At 44.3% G+C, this 20482-nt stretch overlaps 1 protein-coding gene across 7 annotated transcripts in view; it reads left to right on the forward strand.

Moving 5' to 3' along the window:
* SAMD11 (sterile alpha motif domain containing 11) overlaps positions 1-20482 on the forward strand; it is a 272374-nt gene that overhangs the window by 194968 nt on the left and 56924 nt on the right. For all 7 annotated transcript variants that reach the window (XR_011022124.1, XM_068240716.1, XM_068240712.1 and 4 more), the window contains exons 6-7: positions 7696-7788; positions 14426-14587. Coding sequence is in view for 6 of the 7 variants with exons in the window: in XM_068240716.1 (XP_068096817.1) it covers positions 7696-7788; positions 14426-14587 (255 nt within the window). In the remaining variant the exon portion in view is untranslated. The remainder of the gene's footprint in view (positions 1-7695; positions 7789-14425; positions 14588-20482) is intronic.

A 20482-nucleotide genomic window follows, 5' to 3' on the forward strand; every position in this document is an offset into this window, starting at 1 on the left:
CAATAATTCAGCTATAAGTGAACATTTGTGGTTATCCACAATGCACCACTACTGAATATGCAAATTATCCCTATTTCCCCTGTAACAAACTTGTCAATAGAATGCTTTGAAGCTGCCTCTGGTCAGTTGCATCTTGTCTGGCTAGCTGCCTTTAATACTGAATACTCCCCTGACAATGCAAGAAGATGGATACCAGCAACATCCCCCGACGACAAGCGTACCCGATTCCATCTTCCTACCAGTGGATACATGAGACAGCACACAACGGGAGTAAATGGGAAGTCAAGTGATCGCAGTACTTTGTGTGGAGCCGTCGGTGATCTTAAAGATCCGATCTGCCGTGACGGTCGTTATTGCCGTGAGTCGGCAAGCGTCATTCATGTAATCACGCACCTGTACCCACATCGCGAGATCACAGAAACAATTGCTTGTCACTCAAAAAGTTGTGGGAAAAATCGCTGTAGAAATCGCATAGTGTCTTTTTAGGGATATATATTATTTAATATTATTATTGTTGTTATTGATTTATACAGCGCCATCGTATTCCGTGACGCATTACAAAGTAAGAAACCAACATGGGGCACAAAATAATACAGAAAATAATATACACCAATATACAAAATACAGAGTTGGTACAAAATACAGAATCAGTAATAACAAAGACAGAATTAATATAAATAAATGTGTAACAAAATCCCAAACACAAAAGGGTGAGAGAGCCCTGCCCTTGCAATCTTACAATCTAATCTGATTTTCTCAGATGTGTCTGTTGTGTTAGGAAGTGACTTTGAAAAATGTAGCTAATGCTAGATACACACCATGAGTTTCTGCGTTCGATGCGTCCGTCGATACGCATCGATTCGATTATTTCCGACATGTCCGATTCAAGCTTCGATGGATCGTTAGGTCGATTTGCCATACTTTACATGGCAATCGACCTAAAAATCATCGAAATGCGTTCGGAAATGCTCGGAAATAATCGAATCGCCGCGTATCAACGGACGCATTCGCCGCGGAAACGCATGGTGTGTATTCAGCATAAGGAAAGACTCTAGATCGGCTGTATCAAGTTAAAATAGAACTCTGCCTGTTATGTGACTTGCCACACCATGTTTTTTCTAAATTCTTCATTCAGGTCATGACATTAAACATTGATTCCACAAAGGTTCGGGCACATTACATTATTTGCAGGCTTAAAATACCATTTTTATTCTACTTTTTCTTTAAAATTAACCAGGCTGCTCAGCCAGCCCACTCAGACTATAAATGGATTTCAATTGCAAACACAGAGTTGTTACCTTACAGGTGGTGGGGAGGAGGTCGACAATCGTTTGGCCCCCACACCTCTGCTGCTCTTATATGGGAATACATACCGGCAAGTCAGCCACTTCAGTCTCGACTCTGTAGGACATTCCGTAGATATCTCTATTAGATAAGTGGTACCCCACAATTAGGCCCGGCTCACATTGCACGGATCAAAAACTAACAGTGTAAAAACTGATCCGGAAAATTCGATGCACACCCAACCTTGCAATCCGTTTGGCGGAACAGGCCAAACAGATCTGTTCTAACCTAACATTGTGAACGGATCCTATTGTTTAACATTGGATCTGTTCACCTCGTTAGGATCCGGTCCATTTAGCTCCACTAAACGGACCGTTTTTAAGGCCGATGTGAACCGGCCGAGGTAAAGATACCACCATAATCCCTCACAATCATTTCAGAAGTTCTTTGTTAATTGGTAATGAAAGCAGTTTGTAGCAGTCTTCTGTTAAAATAAAGGGGATGCTGCATTTAGACAAACACTTAAAAATAACATTTTCCACCCTCTGCATTTTTTCAGCAATGTTTGTGATGAACTGGACCCTGTAACTGCACTGCCCATTAATTCATGCGTGGAGCACTTCTGATATATTAACTGCCCTCTGTGCTGTCATTGTCGGGCTCCAAAACATGCATTCATATGGCAAAGCAAGGGCCAATTCAATAAATCATCCCTGAGAACTGGGACACTATCTGTAATCAGCAGAAGCAGCCAGAGCCTACCCCTATCCCACACGCATCTGCTGTACTTTGAGCCAATAAACACAAGCTGTTAGGAGACTCCAGCCTGGGTGCAAAACAGAAATATATAGAGCCAACAAGGTGTGAGCAGTTTATATGCAATATACTGTAACACTACGTAACATATACAGCAACTGATAATAGCTACATAGATTATGGTGTAGCTTACAAATTCATGTGCCAAAACCTACACACTGGAAAGGACTGTGTCAGGAGTACTGAAAATGCAGCAGTCTAATCAGTATTTCTAGGACCTTAAAGGACCTCTGTCACGAAAATCTTAAAAAAAGAAAACATGTACTGAAAAAAAAGCTCCCCTGGGAGGTACTCACCTCAGTAGGGGGAAGCCTCAGGATCCTATCGAGGCTTCCCCCGTCCTCCTGTGTCCCATGGCGGTCTCGCTGCAGCCACCGGAACGCACAGGCGACAAATCCAACAGCCTGTGCAATATTTACCTTTTCGGGCTCCAGCGGGGGCGCTGTTGCGGCTCTTCTGACGGAGATAGGCAAAAATAGCCGATCTCCGTCGCGTCCGCTCTACTGCGCAGGCGCCTGCGCAGTAGAGACGCCTGACGGAAGAGCGGATACTGCGCCTGCGCTGAAGCCAAAAGGTAAATATTTACATCGCCGCCGCTCCGGGAGGATTTTCTCCGCCGCCGTGGGACCGAGGAGGACGGGAGAAGCCTCAATAGGATCTGGAGGCTTCCCCCACCCGAGGTGAGTACCCCCCAGGGGAGTTTTTTTTCATTACAGATTTTCTTTAAAATTTAAAATACATGTAAACACGTACAAATAAGAAGTACGTTTCTTCCAGAGTAAAATGAGCAATAAATTACTTTTCTCCTATGTTGTTGTCACTTACAGTAAGTTGTAGAAATCTGACATTACTGACAGATTTTGGACTAGCCCATCTTCTCATGGGGGGTTCTTATGGTTTTCTTTATTTTTAAAAGCACTTGGTGAATAGCAGTTTTTGGCAGTTGGACGGAGCGGCCCGTCTTCGGGAGCACTCGGGCTCCCGAAGCATTTCCGAAGCCTCCCTTCGGCCGGGAGACAGCGGTATTTGACTGAAACGGTCGAATACCACTACAGGGGAGCCAGGACAACAGCGGGCACCGGGAGAGGAGAGGGAATGCTCTATGGGACCCAGAGCCTCCCTCTCCTTAGGTGAGAATCTGAAGTTGATTGACCACTACAGCTTTAAGGCATAGCTGCAGGGTCGCACAACTCAGCACTCAAGTGATTCCCCCCCCCCCCTTTCTCTCTGCACAGAATGATTACCCCCTTCACACAGTAATATGATTGATTGTGCCACAAGGGCCATATACTGAAAATTGTGATTGCAATCGGGCTGTGATGCGATTGTACATACCGTTTATTCCGGCGTTTAAGACGACTGGGCGTATAAGAAAACCCCCAACTTTTCCATTTAAAATATAGAGTTTGGTATATACTTGCTGTATAAGACTACCCCTCTTCCAAAGCACACCAAATAAAAATGAAAAAAGATCATATACTGGTGCTATGTATGAACAGATACTGGTGCTGGGCTGTACTGTACGTGCTACCCAGTATATAACACTATACAAGGGATTGACTGGTTGGATTCTTCAACTCTCTCTCTCCCTAAGTGGATTGGTCAGCTCTCCCGGTCTCCCTGTTTATCAGAACGGTATGGAAGAATAGATTGCACTGTGCCCATAAGACGCCTCTTTCAGCTGTCTGGCCCACCCTTGTATCCTATTTACCTCCTTCTCTGCCTCTCAGACCTCGCACATCTGTGCCTGCCCCGCTTCACTACAGTCCTCAGCAGCGAGATCTGAGAGTCTGTAACAGGATAGGGCGTATCACCCGGCATCAATGACACCTGGCGTATAAGACGACCCCTAACTCTTCAGAAGATTTTCAAGGGTTAAAAAGTAGTCTTATACGCCAGAATATACAGTAGTTTATAAACGCACATTTCAACACGATTATGGGTGTGATCAGATGGTGTGATTATGATTCCCAACAAGAACATAAAAAGCAGCAGGAAGTTTTTCAAATGGGTGATCGCAAAGCAAATTGCATTGCACTGCGTTTGCTATTTAATTTTTATGTGCTCCCACTTATTAAACCCAATCCCAAATGCAGGAAAAATACAGCAGGCACTAGTTTTGTGACTGAGTGTAAAGTGGATTGCACTACTGTGTACAGGGTACTGCGATCACTATGTTATTCCCGGTACCCTTGCGATTGGCAAAAAAAAAAAAATCGCAGTACAAAAATTACACTAAAGAACATGCAGTGTGGAAAAGTCCTTACAGAAGGGCATTTTCTTTTTTTTAAATCAACCTTATGATGTGTACACTATAGACATAGTATGTTGGTCGGCAGCACAGGACAATACCGACCCGTGTAGCTGACCATTGGGGAAAATAGCAGACTAACAAGTGATCAGTGACGGACAAAGAATCCAATCTTGCTGGTGTATATGTGTATTGCTTGCATATCAGGTTAGTGTAGTGTGTCAGTGGAAATGCTGGGTAGCTGTGACTTTGTCCACCCAGTCATCACTGCATTACCACACGTGCCTCAGCATTTGCTGAAACACTGCCGTACAACACTGCCGTAGGCAATGTTCTGGCATAGTGTGTAATGTCAGTGGTATCTGCTCAATGGCTGGCCAGCTGAAGGAGATACCAGCCTGCCATCCTGTCTGTGGCCACACTTAGTACAGCACAGCAATTTTTCTGTCCAGAATGGAAATAGGTAATGCTTTCTTGCTGTGTGACACTGGCCAAGAGCTTGACTACTATTAAACATAATAGGGTGTAGGGACATCTCAGATTAAAATGTTAACTTCAGCATTGCCCTTGGGCTCCTCTGTAACGAATATGCCTGATTCAGGTCTCCTGGGCCCAGTTAGCTAGAGAATGCCTTATTTGACATTATCAGTATATCTCTACTTGTCTTTAGCTGCCTGGATAATTCTGAGTTTGAATATTTTTCTTGATCCACAAGGGAATGTATTTTCCTAGCTGATTTTGTATTAGATGAAACTAAAAAGTATACACTGCTTAGGAAACAGTTAGGTATACAAAAAAATGGATACAACAATCATCAAATAACAAAAGTTGCTATTAAAGGCTGAATAGTTAAACTGATGCCTCCAGTTCTGGTATGACTCCTGGTATGTGAGACGCTGAGGGGGATGTGTCTGTGTGGAAGAGTGGGGTGAGTGTGTGTGTGTGTGGGTAGGTTCTGGCTCAGCATATAAGCCTGTAGGTTCCTGCCCTTCCTTGTCTGTAACGTTCCTGGCAGCAGTAGATGCTGAAGGTTGTAGAGATCTGCCAGCAGTTGCAGGATTCGTGACCAAGCGTACCATCTGTGACTTTGTACAGACTTTGCCTCTGCATGTTTGTCTGCCCTCTATAGTGCCACAAAGCTGATGCTTGCTCTGCCTTCCAAGAGAGAACCATCAGTGTGACAGGGACAGCACTGCAGATTTATCACCCTCTCTGTCTCTTTATATACAGTATATATATTTATAAACTGAAATCCTTTCTGTATAGTTAGGCAGGCCAAAGACTTTCCTCGGTCTGATAATCTTTAATTAAAGGGGCACTACAGTGAAAAACTGTAAAATTTAAAATATCTACAAACGTATACAAATAAGAAGTTAATTTTTCCACAGTAAAATGAGCCATAAATTACTTTTCTCCTATGTTGCTGTCACTTACAGTAGGCAGTAGAAATCTGACAGAGGTGACAGGTTTTGGACTAGTCCATCTCTTTATAGGGGATTTTCAGGGATTTATTTATTTTCAAAAGCACATGTAGAAAAAATAATACTGGACTGTTTGGGGTGTCTTTGCCAATTATGGGCAGGTGTCCCCCAATGCTTGCTGACAACATGTATGGAAAAGAATGTCTTATTGCTGCTGTTTTGCACCTAGCTGGTCCCAGCTCCTGCACCTTCTCCTCTCCATATAGTAGAACATGCCAGGAGCAGATCAGTGTTTGTACTGTGATCTCACAAAGCTTCTGGGAGATCTGCAAAGATTTTTCTTGTTAATAACCGTTTAAGGTGTGTATGGGCCTTTACACCTGCAGACATGTAACATGGGCACCGGAGATAGCCGCTTGTAGAATATCTATAAAATTACCGATAGTCTACCCTAACTTAATCTTCACACGAGCCCTCCATCTCGATGTCTAACCCTAACCGATTCACTTTTATGGAAATCGATCAGAAAAACGATCGGAAAATTGATCGAAATTCAGATCGTACATGTAGGAAAAAATTGATCTGGCAGGTAAATCTGAAAACCATATGTATTGTGTGTACCTAGCATTATTTTTTTTAATGCCATTGTGAACCGAGCCTTCGTTTTTTCCAAAGGGTCATTTACCAGTTTAGGTTAGGGCAGCAGATTGTGAACTTTCTGCAGATTTCCAATCACCACAGTCCTCTCGGTCAGATCAAACTAACATGGAATAGTAAATGTGCTATTGCTGTAAAGTAGATCTGGTAAGCAGTAGCCAAGTATCCCTGGAAACTCTGTCAGCTATACGCTTCTTTCCAGCAGAGCTGGGTGTCGTAGATGAATATTGTGGCTGAAGAACAGCAATCAATAGGAAAAAACAAACATGTATGCTACTAGAATGGTAAAAAGGATATTCTTAAATGTAAAGCTTTTTATTGCAAATGTTCTTTCTAAATACAACAAGAAGGAGTCTGAGATCTGTGAAACTCCGTTGCAGGATTAATAATAAATTTGCATTATGTATTAAAAAGCAACAGCGCTCTTTAATTTGCGTGCAGTGTCCACATCACACGCACAGCTCGCCCTTTTCCTGTAAGACGCTGCCTCTGTTCTATAACAAGCCCTTGATAGATGAGAATTTGAAGCTTCCAATGACAGTCTGCCTCTTCCTTCCTGCCGCGTGTAGCAGCATCAGGCTCCCAGCCTCCCCCAGCCACATAATAGGAGGCTATTGATTGGAAATCTGTGCAGGGGGACGCTGTAATTGTATATTAGATATTTGCGTTGGCTCGTCGAGCTGCACTAATGCAAGCGGGTTTGACGTTTCCGTAGCATCCAGCAGCAGCAGAAGGGCAGAGAAGTGGGAGAGACAGGCAGGCACAGGAGGCGAGACAGCTGTAAAGACAGAGAGACAGCCAGAAGCAAGCAGAAAAAAAAGAGAGAGAAAGAGCAGGCGGGTAAAGGGTGTTAAAGAAGCCTTGTTGAAAGGAGGCTGGATAGAAAGGATCTCAGCCTTCCTCCCAGTTGTTCAGCACCAAGGTTTCAGAGCTGTGGAAACACACGGGAGACAAATGATGAATCTAAGTAAGAATATTCTGCATTCAATATGTTTGTAGCAAGAAATCTCTCCATTGATCCTTTCTCTGCATGCACACGGCCGATGTGGGGTACTGCAAAGTATATTGGGGGGCGCTCTGCAAGGGGGCTTTGTTGCTATTACCTGATCTGTTTTGTGTATTCCGTATTTTATTAACTCTTTTGCTGCCACTGAGGAAAAAAAGCTTATACCTACAACAAATGCAAGATTTGCTTGAGATTTTATGTTATGGCACTGATATTTTATTGTTGTTAACTCCTTTCTTTCTGCTGTTTTCTTTTTGTAGATGACTTTTTAGACAAGAAGCGAGAATGCTCTCCCAACAGTAACAGCGAGTGTCCTGTGGAAAGCAAGAAGCCCAGAAGCGAGTCTCCTAAGGGTGAGTGGCGCCTGGTGCGCTCCCTTAAAGCTGGCACTGGCAAAGAAAGGGGGGCTGGGGGGGCTGTGTAGCTTGCGGAGGGGCGTGGATGGAGGGAGGGGGAGTTGTCAAGGTGATGTGTTGTCGGAGTGTCAAAGTGGAGCAGGAGGGAGGAGGCGAAGGCCACTGAGAGGATAAAAATGCCTCATTAGCCCACCCTTTCATTGCTAGCAGGGACATCACTCCTCTGTGCCCTAATGATTTGCTCTGCATGCAGATGGGTGTTAATGAGGCGGCTAAAACTTTACATGATGTCAGCCCAGACATTATGCCGTGATTCAAACCATTCCAAACTGACAAGAGACTGAATGGAGGGGCACTGTCACACTGAGCACGTCCCAGGCAGCTGAGAGGGTGGCACCAACTGAACTCCTGCTCTACTCCTAATAGCAAGACTCTGCTGTTATATTATTATCAAATGAAAAAATACATATTCCGTATCTGCAGAATTTTGGGAATTCTAAAGGACTAAGTACATACATTTTTCATACCCGTATCTGCATTGATCCGTGATACTGATTTAATTTGAGATTATTATATTTCTTAATACATACAAATAAAGTGCCTTTTCCCATCAATATTATTAAATTACAATCACATTCATAAATGACACAATTACTTACTTTTTTCACATTTTATAATTGAAAAAGGCCGACTTTCTATCATGTAGTTATAATTTATGCAGAAAAGCATTGCAGCGCCTCACCATCGTCTCTGCTGAGGAATTGGTGATTTATTATTTTTTAATCTTAGTAAATCTCTATATGCATTCCATGAATTATTCATCTTCTTTCATCTTCATCACTACAGTAAAAAGAAAAAAAGAAATAAGCAGCCAGAGCAGCTCTTGTAAAGTGGGCCTCCATTGTATCTTCTCTGTGAGATTGGGGTTCCCAGTGAAGCAGCAGATTTGGATGTGAGGAGACGCACTCTCACCTCTGACTGCACAGTGGTTAATTACACTGCGCTCAGAGCAGGGGGAAAAATGGAGATGAAAAAACCTAGCAATTAATTCTCTAAGCTTCTGTTCACGGTACCAAACAAAATTAATCAGAAATAATTAGTGTTTTTATTTTTGGAGTCTCTGTAGATTCCTTCCTTTGTTTTGAGGTCTCCTCGAATCTTTCTCATTATAAGACTGAGCTGGCACAATGAACCTGCTTGGTGGCCTTGAAATCTATTGTATTAACTACTTCCTTGCCAAAGCCTCTTTAGTTAACTTTATCACAGTCGTGCCAAGCAGAGTAAGAAAACTCTGTACAAGACAAAATTACTTATGCTGAGTTTTGCACTTCCAAAATATTGTATCTTATTTACATTTGTACATTCTTAATGGCCTAGTTTATTTGACTTTTTTTTTTTATTTATTTATTCACTTATTTTATTGTTGCCAAAGGTGGATAAGGGACTACATTATTACTTAGCAAATTTAATTTTGGATGCAGCCAATCCCAAGAAATTCCCTTTTAGCAAAGACAGTTATTTGACCTGAAGATCTCCCTTTGGCAACACACTGGGGGTTTGCCAGGTAGTGAACAGCTTTCACTCTCTGCATCTTCCTCCTGTTGCTAATAGGTTAACCCTTTGTGGTCAGCAAGCATGGCAGCTCATTAGGTTGTTATCCTCTTGTAAGACTGAGCTGCAGTTGCAATGCTGGCCACAGAGTGTAATTCTTTTACCAGCAGTCAGTGCTTGTGACTGGTTATTTGTGCTTTTTTGGGGAGGGGCTGTCTGCTGCCTTTTTATTGCCCTGTCTAGCACATGTGGAGGATGATAGGATAGAGGGAAGAATTTGGTCAGCTTTCTCTCCAGTAATATTGCATTGACATCTCAACAGGAAGAGAAGGTACAGGACCCAGCCAGACAGGCAATTTTAATATATTCATTGCAAAAAGCGTAACTCAAATTTACTATAATGTACATGAAAAATAGGAGGATGAATTAGCTGTTTAATACTGCATGACAATCGTTTTAGACTTGTTTTGATGTTGCGTTCAGTTTAATATTGAGATGAATAAAACAAAATTCATACATACCTGGGGCTTCCTCAAGCCCCCTTCAGCCTGATCGCTTGCACTCCATTCTCCTCCCCATCCTGGACCCTCCATTATGGCTCCCGGTTACTTCGGCCAGTTAGTGCAGTATAGCCCCGCATGCTCCCACGGTCAGTAGCGTTCTGCACCTGCACAGTATTGCTACGCAGATGCAGACCGCTCCCTGCATTCTGGAGTGTGCCGGGGTACGTGCAGTAAGCCCTGGCTCCTGAAGTTACCGGGAGCCATAACGGAGGATCCAGAAGGTGAAAAAGGACGACATGCAAGAGATCAGGCTGAAGGGGGCTGGAGGAAGCCCCAGGTATTTTTTTTTATTATTAATCTCAGGTTCTCTTTGAGCCCGGTGCTATTAGATTATTGCAGGAGGACCCTTTTAGATTTGTTCAATGTTGCATATTGATGTTTATTTGTTGATATTTAAGGTGCAAACATTAGATGATAGCCAACCATGCAGATATTTGGGTGTGCAAAGCACAATCTGGCAACTATTATTTTCTTTGCTCAACAATTTCTATACAGAAATGCAAACTTAGGCCTTGCCCACATGCAAGACGTGTCTTGGTCAGTTTAGGACGCCTGTGTTGAGAATCTAGTGTGTGTATGGCGGCCCCCTCGCTTTGGCGAATCATCTTGGCCAAGTGTAGGCTGAGCCTATTGTTCCCCATACTCAATGTGCTGTGTCGCAGTCCCTCTGGCTAGCAACAAGTCTGTACAGAATTCAGCCCCAAGCTGTTGCCCGAAGGATCGAGTCCCAATCCGTGTGTGTGTGTGTGTGTGTGTGTGTGTGTGTGTGTGTGTGTGTGTGTGTGTGTGTGTGTGTGTGTGTGTGTGTACACCTTTAGCTTTATGGGTCACTTTGGCTAATTCCATGATGACTAAAAATGCTGAACACTTGTTCACACACCAACTGGCAGAAATACATGCCTGGAAGTGGTTGAATCTGCTTATCTGACAACACTTGTATGTGTATGACCAGCCTAAAGCCAACCAAACACTATATAATATTTTACAGTCTTATCAGTTACATGTGGTACAATAGCTTGCCTAAACAATCTGTAAAAAGTCCTCCCAAATCTATGTCCCAACATGGATGCAGGATCTTTAATCGATTTCTGGTCAAAATCGATCAAAATGATTGATTGGTCTGGTCAAGATAGGAGATCCAGCTTGAAAGGTGGCAGGGGCAGGACGGTAGATTATAGTCTTTCACAGTGGCAGAACTGGGCATTGGCCATGGATGATGGACTCCCCAGGTCTCCTCCCAATTTACAGCGCTTCCTTGCGACCCCTGCAGAGGATTTGCAATAGTGGTGCACAGTCGCCACTCATCCGTCCATCTGGCATGCTCTGCCTGTCTGTGGCCTTCCGTCCTCATCCCCAAACACGGCTGCCTGTTCTCCATGAACTATCAGCATGTTACATGAAAACATTTTTTAGTGATCCCTTTGACACCCCCACCCATCCCCCACACACTCCCTCAAAGATGCATTAAGTGGAGCCCTGGGCAACGTAGTAGCTTTGGGGCCCCCTATGGCTGTTTTGGCAAGCTGAGGTAAAAAGGGGTCTGACAAAAAGGCCAGGTTGGCCACTTAATGCCCACTAGGCCCCAGGCACTTGCCTAGGCTCCCTTGTAGATGATCCTGCTCTATCTAATGCTGGGTACACGTTGCAATTTCCTGCTCAATCCGCGGGATCGATTATTTCCGACATGTTCAATTGGGTTTCGATCAATACAGCGGTCGATTTTGCATGTTAAGTGTGCAAAATCGACGGCTGTATCGATCGAAACCCGATCAAGCATGTCAGAAATAATTGAAATTGCAATGTGTGTACCCAGCATTAGGCTCTATTTCTAATAGAATCAGACAACAGTACTCTCTTTGCTAATGGCTAGTTTTTAACTTGGATATTTTCAGCAGTGGTAATACACTGATTCCTCATAGCAGCTATAAGAATACACCTGTGATCAGCACTTGTCAGTCTAGAAGGCCATTGTTTAATCAGCTATTCTTATTTAGGTAGGCAGTGAAGAGACTGTGTGAACCAACATTTCAGCAGTTCCCCATTACTTTCTTATCAATGTAGCATATCATGACGGTCATGACAAGAATAGCTTGGCTGTTTGGCCACTCAGCTTGTCAGACTGCCTGGAAGACAGAACAGGAACTGCTACAAAACTAGCTGTGAAATCTCTACTTTTTGTCTCTGTCATCAAATTATAGTTCTCCTTACAAGTGAGTGAGAGTGATAGACAGACAAACAGATGCTGCTGTCTAGTCCGCTCATCGACTCTCTGGTGCCTGCTGGAGATTTGGCTGGATCAATGTCGAGCCATTGGCCATATTAGCTGATAATGACCAACGCAGACACAGGAAAGCTGCAGTGAGCATGGTATTAGCAAGAACTGAGTCACTATAAAGCTTCAGATCAGGTTTTTGTCTGGGCTGCTAATGACGCCTATCTTAGTATTACTCTTACAGAAACAGAGAAGAGTAGATTATTCTGTATGCTTCCAGGCCTCTTTGCATATGTGTAATCTGCCTTAACAATGTGTTTTATGGGTTTCCCTATAGTATAAGGTAATTTATGGGATCACCTTTCTAATACAACCACTGAGCCTAAAGTCTGTCATTTATTCTTTTTTGCTAGTTCACCTCCAAATGTTTTATTATTATTGCATACTAATAAAACTCATTGTTATCATTCTGGTTTATCTAATATGGGAAAAAGCATTGTATAAAGTGCAACGGTCAAGAGGTCAATAATAAGTTGATAATGGTGTGACTCCCCCTTAAATCTATGATTGTGAAATTGGATTAATTTTTGTAAGTTTCTATGGTTTGGCAAAGCATAACCAGTGTTTATCTGCTTGTCCTAGGTTTATCTGCCAGTAGTTCATGGTTTGTAGCTACCACAATGTTACATAATGTAATAGCTCTGCTGACCTGTAAGCCCTATTTCGCATGGGAATGAAAAGGTGGTGAATACACAGTCTGTCAGCTGCCCCACCACCCGCCTGGTGCTTGTTAGTACAGCCACTGCACTGAGCCACGTCCGTGGCTGCACTCAGGTGTGACATGATGCAGGTTTTTGCTGCCAGGCAACAGCAGCGCATTTCAAGCGCTGACACACGTAGAGTCACAAACATTGCTGTCTGGCTGCCATAGATTGCACCTAGAAGTCACTTGGTGGGCAGCAAATGGGAGGCCCACGAGCGCATCACAGACAGTAGTGGTTATTCTAAGCTGTACTCTAGCCACACTGAACCAACTGCTATAAAGTTCAGGGCTGGACAAACCTGTAAGCCAGGTAGCCCATGTGACTTTAAATGTTATATGTGGTGCCTGACTTTTCAGTTTGCATTTCAATGTTGTAAGTAGCTCCTAAAATGCTCCTTTTGGCTCTTAAAGTAGATTAAGTGCCTCCTGAATTCAGTTTTTATCCATGCTGCTTGAATCTTTTTTTTGAAATTCTTTTTCTTCTAGAAATCAGCAACATAAGTGTGTTCTCTGTTGCCTTTGTGTCATTTCATGGAATCTGCACAAAACCTCTTCACTGCCGTGAAACTAATCAATAACGTTTGTCGATTTAAGGCAGTTATCCATTGATAGCATTAGGAGCAACGGTTACCGTGCATCAGATGGTGGGTCGATAGGCAGTTATATAGATTTGTGCTCCAGTGGAGAGTACATAGCAGCAATGTGATCCATTTTCTGTTGGATTTCAGCTGATATTTGCCAAGGCTGGAAGGTGCTGTGTGCTGCATCACTACTTACTAATCAGCATTCCAGTCTGAGAAGACTGTTTGTCCTAAAGTGTTCCAAATGTTTTTGTTTGTTTTTTGTACCTAAAAATCTAGGTAGTTTTATGCATTTAGCAGACCCCTTGCCAGCTATCTTAACTTGGGGAAGTAGAAATATTTCAGTAACATCCACTTTATGACCTAGTTGGTCATAGGGCATCTGCAGAGGGTGCTGTGTGTCTATAGGAGTAAAATGGGTTCTGATTGGGTTGTCTTTATCGCTATTGGTCGTCTCTGTTTGCTACCAGGGGTGATTAAGGAAATGCAATTCATTTCTCCTTGCATCCAAATTTCATGTAAGTTATATGCAGCTTAAAATTTGGACCAATCAAAGTAACTTCCTGTCAATTTTTATTGATGCAAGCCGTAGAACATTTACATGAAAATTGAATGCAAGGAGAAATTGTGTGCATCTCTTTGATCATCCCAATTTGCTACATCACTGAGGTAATCTTACTGATCTATATGCATATAATTATGTTTTCCTTAGGCTGCCTAGGCCTGTTTGCAGAAAGGTCACTGAGCACCCCGTGTGCAGGTGACATACACTATAAATATACAAGTGGGGGTTTCCACTGAGGCATATGTCATTAGACTGGGTACCCAGGTGTGCTCCAGCATTGCTGCTCCTATAGAAAACGGAGTAGGCAGCAAATCAGAGAGAATCTGCATAATTGTAATGTTTACCTTTAATATCTGTATTCTACATGTAGAGTTTACTATATACTGTATTCTCCCACAGAAAACTCCCAGACTCCACTGTTGGAGGAGCCATTGGCTCAAATGACTCCCGAGGAGCATTACAGACGTATGATGTCAGCACTTAATGAACATGGCAGCTTCGAGGAGCAGCAGCAGCGGCTCTACCAGCTGGCAAACACTATGGCTGTCCCTACGCACAGTGGTAAGATGTAGATCTAGCATCCCTATGCATGAGTGACACATTGGCTGAAACTGTACCAGAGTGAGATGCATCTAGATATGTTAAGTGTTTCAGCCTAAGAACTGTCCCAAGTGTTTATTGGCAATACATATTTTATCACTAGAAAAACATTTTTTATAATTGACTTTTGTTGGCTTCTCCTGTTTAAGAAATTACCTTCAGCCATGGAATTTTTTGTTAGATTGTGCTGGTCTTTGTACCTTTTTAATGCACATGCCCAAAGTCCAGGGCAGCTCAGGTAGTGCCTCCCAGTGCCATGTGCACTGAATCTCCTACAGGTCTCAAATTTTGAGGGTAAGGATGTGGGCCCCAAGCTACTACCATGCTAAACTGCAGATCCCCAGCACCACTGGTCCATGAGATCTGATAGACAAGCCTTTCCTGGGAACATCAGGGCTTGGGGCTCTGTTCAGAACAGAAGTAGCTTGAGGTACCCCATGCTCTATCCATAAAATGTAGAAGGCATGGTTGCAGAGGTCTTGGGGCTCAAATGGAATACATTTTTGTTTCCCTTCAGTGCACATGCCAAGAACTCTGAGCTACATTCAATGACCTGCCAGGGTTTCTGGACGTTTGCTCTGAAAAAGAAATAAGAGCAACATAAGCTACCTAAAATTGTGATATTGCACATGTCTCCTAAACAGCTGCTTATCTCCCAATTTGGAGCTCACAGTGATCATTCTGTGCATGTGCTTAATGATGAGCAGTTCAGGATGCCTTCCACTACTCACTCCCAAAAGGCTCCCAGCACTCATAAGTCTCGATGAAAGGCTCTCATGCTCAAGATCTTTGAATTTAAAGCGGAATATAACCCTGCATTTCAACTTTGCTCTAAAACATTATTTACAACATATTATATGCAACCAGCTTTTTTTTTTACTAGACCAGCATTGGAAGGGTTAAACACAGAGGTTTAAAGTTCCGTGGAGAGATATGGAGAAGTTCAGATAGATACATTTAACTAAATAGAATGTAACAAGTGATAAATGTTACACACTCTTTGGCTGTCCTCCAGCTCCTTCTCAGTCAGAGAGAGTGAGTCACATTCCACACTTAGATACATTTATGTAAACACAATGTATCTATGTAAGCTTCGGATGCGTCTGCAGTTCTCTACAGGAACTTTAAAGCTCTGTGTAACCCTTCCAATGCTGGTCTAGTAAAAAAAAAATGCTGGTTGCATATAATATACTGTAAATAATCAGAGAGAGTGGTGAAGACCGCTCACCCCAAAAGAGCAGTGCCAGACCAGGATAGCTGATCCTAGAAAATGCTTGAAGACGAAAATGGTCCGCACAATGCTCCTAAGATCCTATATTTTATTTATGGACGTATCCAAAGGTCAACACATATCACCAGCTGACATGTTTCGGACCTACTGGTCCTTATTCATAGCTAGAGTGCAAATAACACAAAAGGCCTCCTATATACCCCCCTCCGGTGGGGTGGGTGGCCCCCTAGACAATGTCCAGGGAAACACCCCCAGCCCCACCCACAGGAGGGGATATGTACAATATAGAGTACAACACCTAAAAGGAAAGGTAAAATAAGACAACATACTGATTGTTCAAAGCTAGGTGTTGAATTAAAACAGGAGGCCTAGAGGCATAACGTACAAAATTCCGATCAAATCCCACACCAGTATATAAATGTAGAAAAAATATATACATAATAAAACCTATAAAACTATATAGAAAATGTGATTTGTACAATTAAAACCATCAAGGAGCAGCATATGTAGAGGGAATATGCACTAGGTTAGAAGCGCCAGATCCCAGCGGGAGTTCATACCCTTTGGGAGTCTCGTGCCCATTCTGAAGATCCACAAAGCCTCCCGGCTCTTGAGCCGTTTAGCTGTGTCCCCCCCTCTCCGTGCAGGAAAAATTCTTTCCAAGCCATGGAAGGAAAAAGAGGACATGTCACCTTGGTGGACCTGGCGAAAATGCTTCGCCACATTGGAAACGTTAGAGCTAAGCCAAGCGGGACCGCAGTAATGTTCCCCTATCCTAGCACGTAACGGTCTCGTGGTGCATCCCACATACTGCAGGGCACAAGTCCCACAGGTAATAAGATACACCACGTTCGACGTCCCGCAATTAACGAATTGCCTAATGGGGAAACTGCGTCCGTTCGATGTTGACGTAGCAACTCGAGTTCGAGTGTGGACCCTGCAATAGTGACATGTTCTCACTCCACATCTGTATGAGCCCAACACATTCAGCCAGGTAGAGGACCTGGTTCGGGACTCATACAGGCTAGGAGACAATGTTTGTGCCAAAGTGGGAGCACGCCTACTTGCAAAGCGTACCCCCTGTTGCAAAACACAACGTAGGTCCTCATCACCCTCCAATACTGGGAGATACTTCCTAACGATAGACACAATCTTGTCATATTCCTCGCTGTATGTTGTAACAAAAGTGGGTTTTGAAGCCCCTAAATTGGCATCCGAGTCACCCATATTTCTAAGCAAAAGATCTCTGCTTTTAGAATTGGCTCTAACCTGTGCTCTGTTGATCATCCAATTGGGGTACCCCCTCTCTTTCAATCTGGTCCCTACCGTTACAAACTCCTCCCCAAGCCAAGACCCCCTCGAACAATTCCTGCGGGCCCTGGTGAATTCGCCCACCGGGACCCCCCGTATAGTGTGTTTTGGGTGACAGCTAGTGGCCCGAAGGGTGGTGTTCCCGCTACATGGCTTTCTGTAGGTCCTAGAGTGTATCCTCCCCTCATCGGAGTCTCCCACCAAAGTAACATCTAAATAATCAATAGAGCCCACCCCCCAATTGGAGGTGAACTGTAAATTAAAGACATTGGTGTTCAACTCTTTCATAAATGGGGGGATATCCTCAGGGTTACCCTTCCACACCAAGAGAAGGTCGTCAATGTACCTCCCGTACCACGCAACATCACCCAGAAGGCGGCTCCCACCCCCAAAGATGTGGCACTCCTCCCACCAGCCCATATAGAGGTTAGCTAGTGACGGGGAGAACTTGGCCCCCATGGAGGCGCCACACCTCTGGAGGTAGAAGCCACCATCAAACATGAAATAATTGCGGGACAGGAGGTACTTGACTGCCAGACAAATGAAAGATCTCAAGTCTTCAGAATACGCAGAGTATTTCTCAAGGTGGTGCTCAATAGCTTGGATGGCCAGGTCATGGGGTATACATGAATACAAGGCCTTAACATCGATGGTCACCCACACAAAATGATTGCTCCAAGAGAAGCCCTCCAGGCTTGCAAGTAAGTGCTTAGTGTCTCTGATAAAGCCAGGAAGCCTCATCACAAGTGGTTGTAGCAGAGAATCAATCCACTCGCTTAGGCGCTCCCCCAGAGAGCCAATGCCAGCCACAATGGGCCTACCCTCCGGGGGAGCGCCCGGCTTGTGGATTTTGGGAAGGTGGTGGAAAATTGGGGTAACAGGATGGGTCACCGCCAAGTAGTCAAAAAGTTTCTGATCCAAAACACCCAGATCTCGACCAAAAGACAGGAGTTCAAAAAGCTCCCTCTGGAAAGGTCTCATGGGGTCTCCCTTAAGTTTCTGATAAACTGTGGGGTCCTCCAATTGTCTCAGAGCCTCCATTTTGTAGCTCTCGCTATCGAGAACGACAACGGCCCCCCCTTTATCTGCATTTCGAACGACAATGTCAGAATTATTCTTAAGACTCTGGAGGGCCTGTCGCTCCCGATGCGACAAATTGGAGTTCCCAGAACTACGAGCACCCTCCAGCTCTACCAGTTCCCTCTCCACCAACTCCTGGAAGGTCTCTACATGGGGGGTCCTGCTAGCTAGAGGGTAAAAATCTGGGTTCCGGGCACGGATGGGCTTAACATCATCTAAGGAGATTAATCCTGAGTTTTCAGCTGCCAGGCAGTCCAAAGCCCATCTGGCCCTGGTTTCCTCAAAATCTCCAATATCAGTAGCGCCCACCGTGCCCTTGGTCCCAGGAATCCCACTCTCACATTTTAGGAAGTGTTTTCGCAGAAGGATAGTTCTCACAAACCTATTCACCAAGGTTTGGTGGGATTTGACCACATTAAAGCAATATGTAGCTGAAAAAATTATACCTAGGGGGCTTCGTATCAAGAAAGTACCCCGGAGGGTAGGCCCATTGTGGCTGGCATTGGCTCTCTGGGGGAGCGCCTAAGCGAGTGGATTGATTCTCTGCTACAACCACTTGTGATGAGGCTTCCTGGCTTTATCAGAGACACTAAGCACTTACTTGCAAGCCTGGAGGGCTTCTCTTGGAGCAATCATTTTGTGTGGGTGACCATCGATGTTAAGGCCTTGTATTCATGTATACCCCATGACCTGGCCATCCAAGCTATTGAGCACCACCTTGAGAAATACTCTGCGTATTCTGAAGACTTGAGATCTTTCATTTGTCTGGCAGTCAAGTACCTCCTGTCCCGCAATTATTTCATGTTTGATGGTGGCTTCTACCTCCAGAGGTGTGGCGCCTCCATGGGGGCCAAGTTCTCCCCGTCACTAGCTAACCTCTATATGGGCTGGTGGGAGGAGTGCCACATCTTTGGGGGTGGGAGCCGCCTTCTGGGTGATGTTGCGTGGTACGGGAGGTACATTGACGACCTTCTCTTGGTGTGGAAGGGTAACCCTGAGGATATCCCCCCATTTATGAAAGAGTTGAACACCAATGTCTTTAATTTACAGTTCACCTCCAATTGGGGGGTGGGCTCTATTGATTATTTAGATGTTACTTTGGTGGGAGACTCCGATGAGGGGAGGATACACTCTAGGACCTACAGAAAGCCGTGTAGCGGGAACACCACCCTTCGGGCCACTAGCTGTCACCCAAAACACACTATACGGGGGGTCCCGGTGGGCGAATTCACCAGGGCCCGCAGGAATTGTTCGAGGGGGTCTTGGCTTGGGGAGGAGTTTGTAACGGTAGGGACCAGATTGAAAGAGAGGGGGTACCCCAATTGGATGATCAACAGAGCACAGGTTAGAGCCAATTCTAAAAGCAGAGATCTTTTGCTTAGAAATATGGGTGACTCGGATGCCAATTTAGGGGCTTCAAAACCCACTTTTGTTACAACATACAGCGAGGAATATGACAAGATTGTGTCTATCGTTAGGAAGTATCTCCCAGTATTGGAGGGTGATGAGGACCTACGTTGTGTTTTGCAACAGGGGGTACGCTTTGCAAGTAGGCGTGCTCCCACTTTGGCACAAACATTGTCTCCTAGCCTGTATGAGTCCCGAACCAGGTCCTCTACCTGGCTGAATGTGTTGGGCTCATACAGATGTGGAGTGAGAACATGTCACTATTGCAGGGTCCACACTCGAACTCGAGTTGCTACGTCAACATCGAACGGACGCAGTTTCCCCATTAGGCAATTCGTTAATTGCGGGACGTCGAACGTGGTGTATCTTATTACCTGTGGGACTTGTGCCCTGCAGTATGTGGGATGCACCACGAGACCGTTACGTGCTAGGATAGGGGAACATTACTGCGGTCCCGCTTGGCTTAGCTCTAACGTTTCCAATGTGGCGAAGCATTTTCGCCAGGTCCACCAAGGTGACATGTCCTCTTTTTCCTTCCATGGCTTGGAAAGAATTTTTCCTGCACGGAGAGGGGGGGACACAGCTAAACGGCTCAAGAGCCGGGAGGCTTTGTGGATCTTCAGAATGGGCACGAGACTCCCAAAGGGTATGAACTCCCGCTGGGATCTGGCGCTTCTAACCTAGTGCATATTCCCTCTACATATGCTGCTCCTTGATGGTTTTAATTGTACAAATCACATTTTCTATATAGTTTTATAGGTTTTATTATGTATATATTTTTTCTACATTTATATACTGGTGTGGGATTTGATCGGAATTTTGTACGT

The sequence above is a fragment of the Hyperolius riggenbachi genome, chromosome 6 (genome assembly GCF_040937935.1).
Source record: "Hyperolius riggenbachi isolate aHypRig1 chromosome 6, aHypRig1.pri, whole genome shotgun sequence".
In the NCBI taxonomy this organism is placed as follows: Eukaryota; Metazoa; Chordata; class Amphibia; order Anura; family Hyperoliidae; genus Hyperolius; species Hyperolius riggenbachi.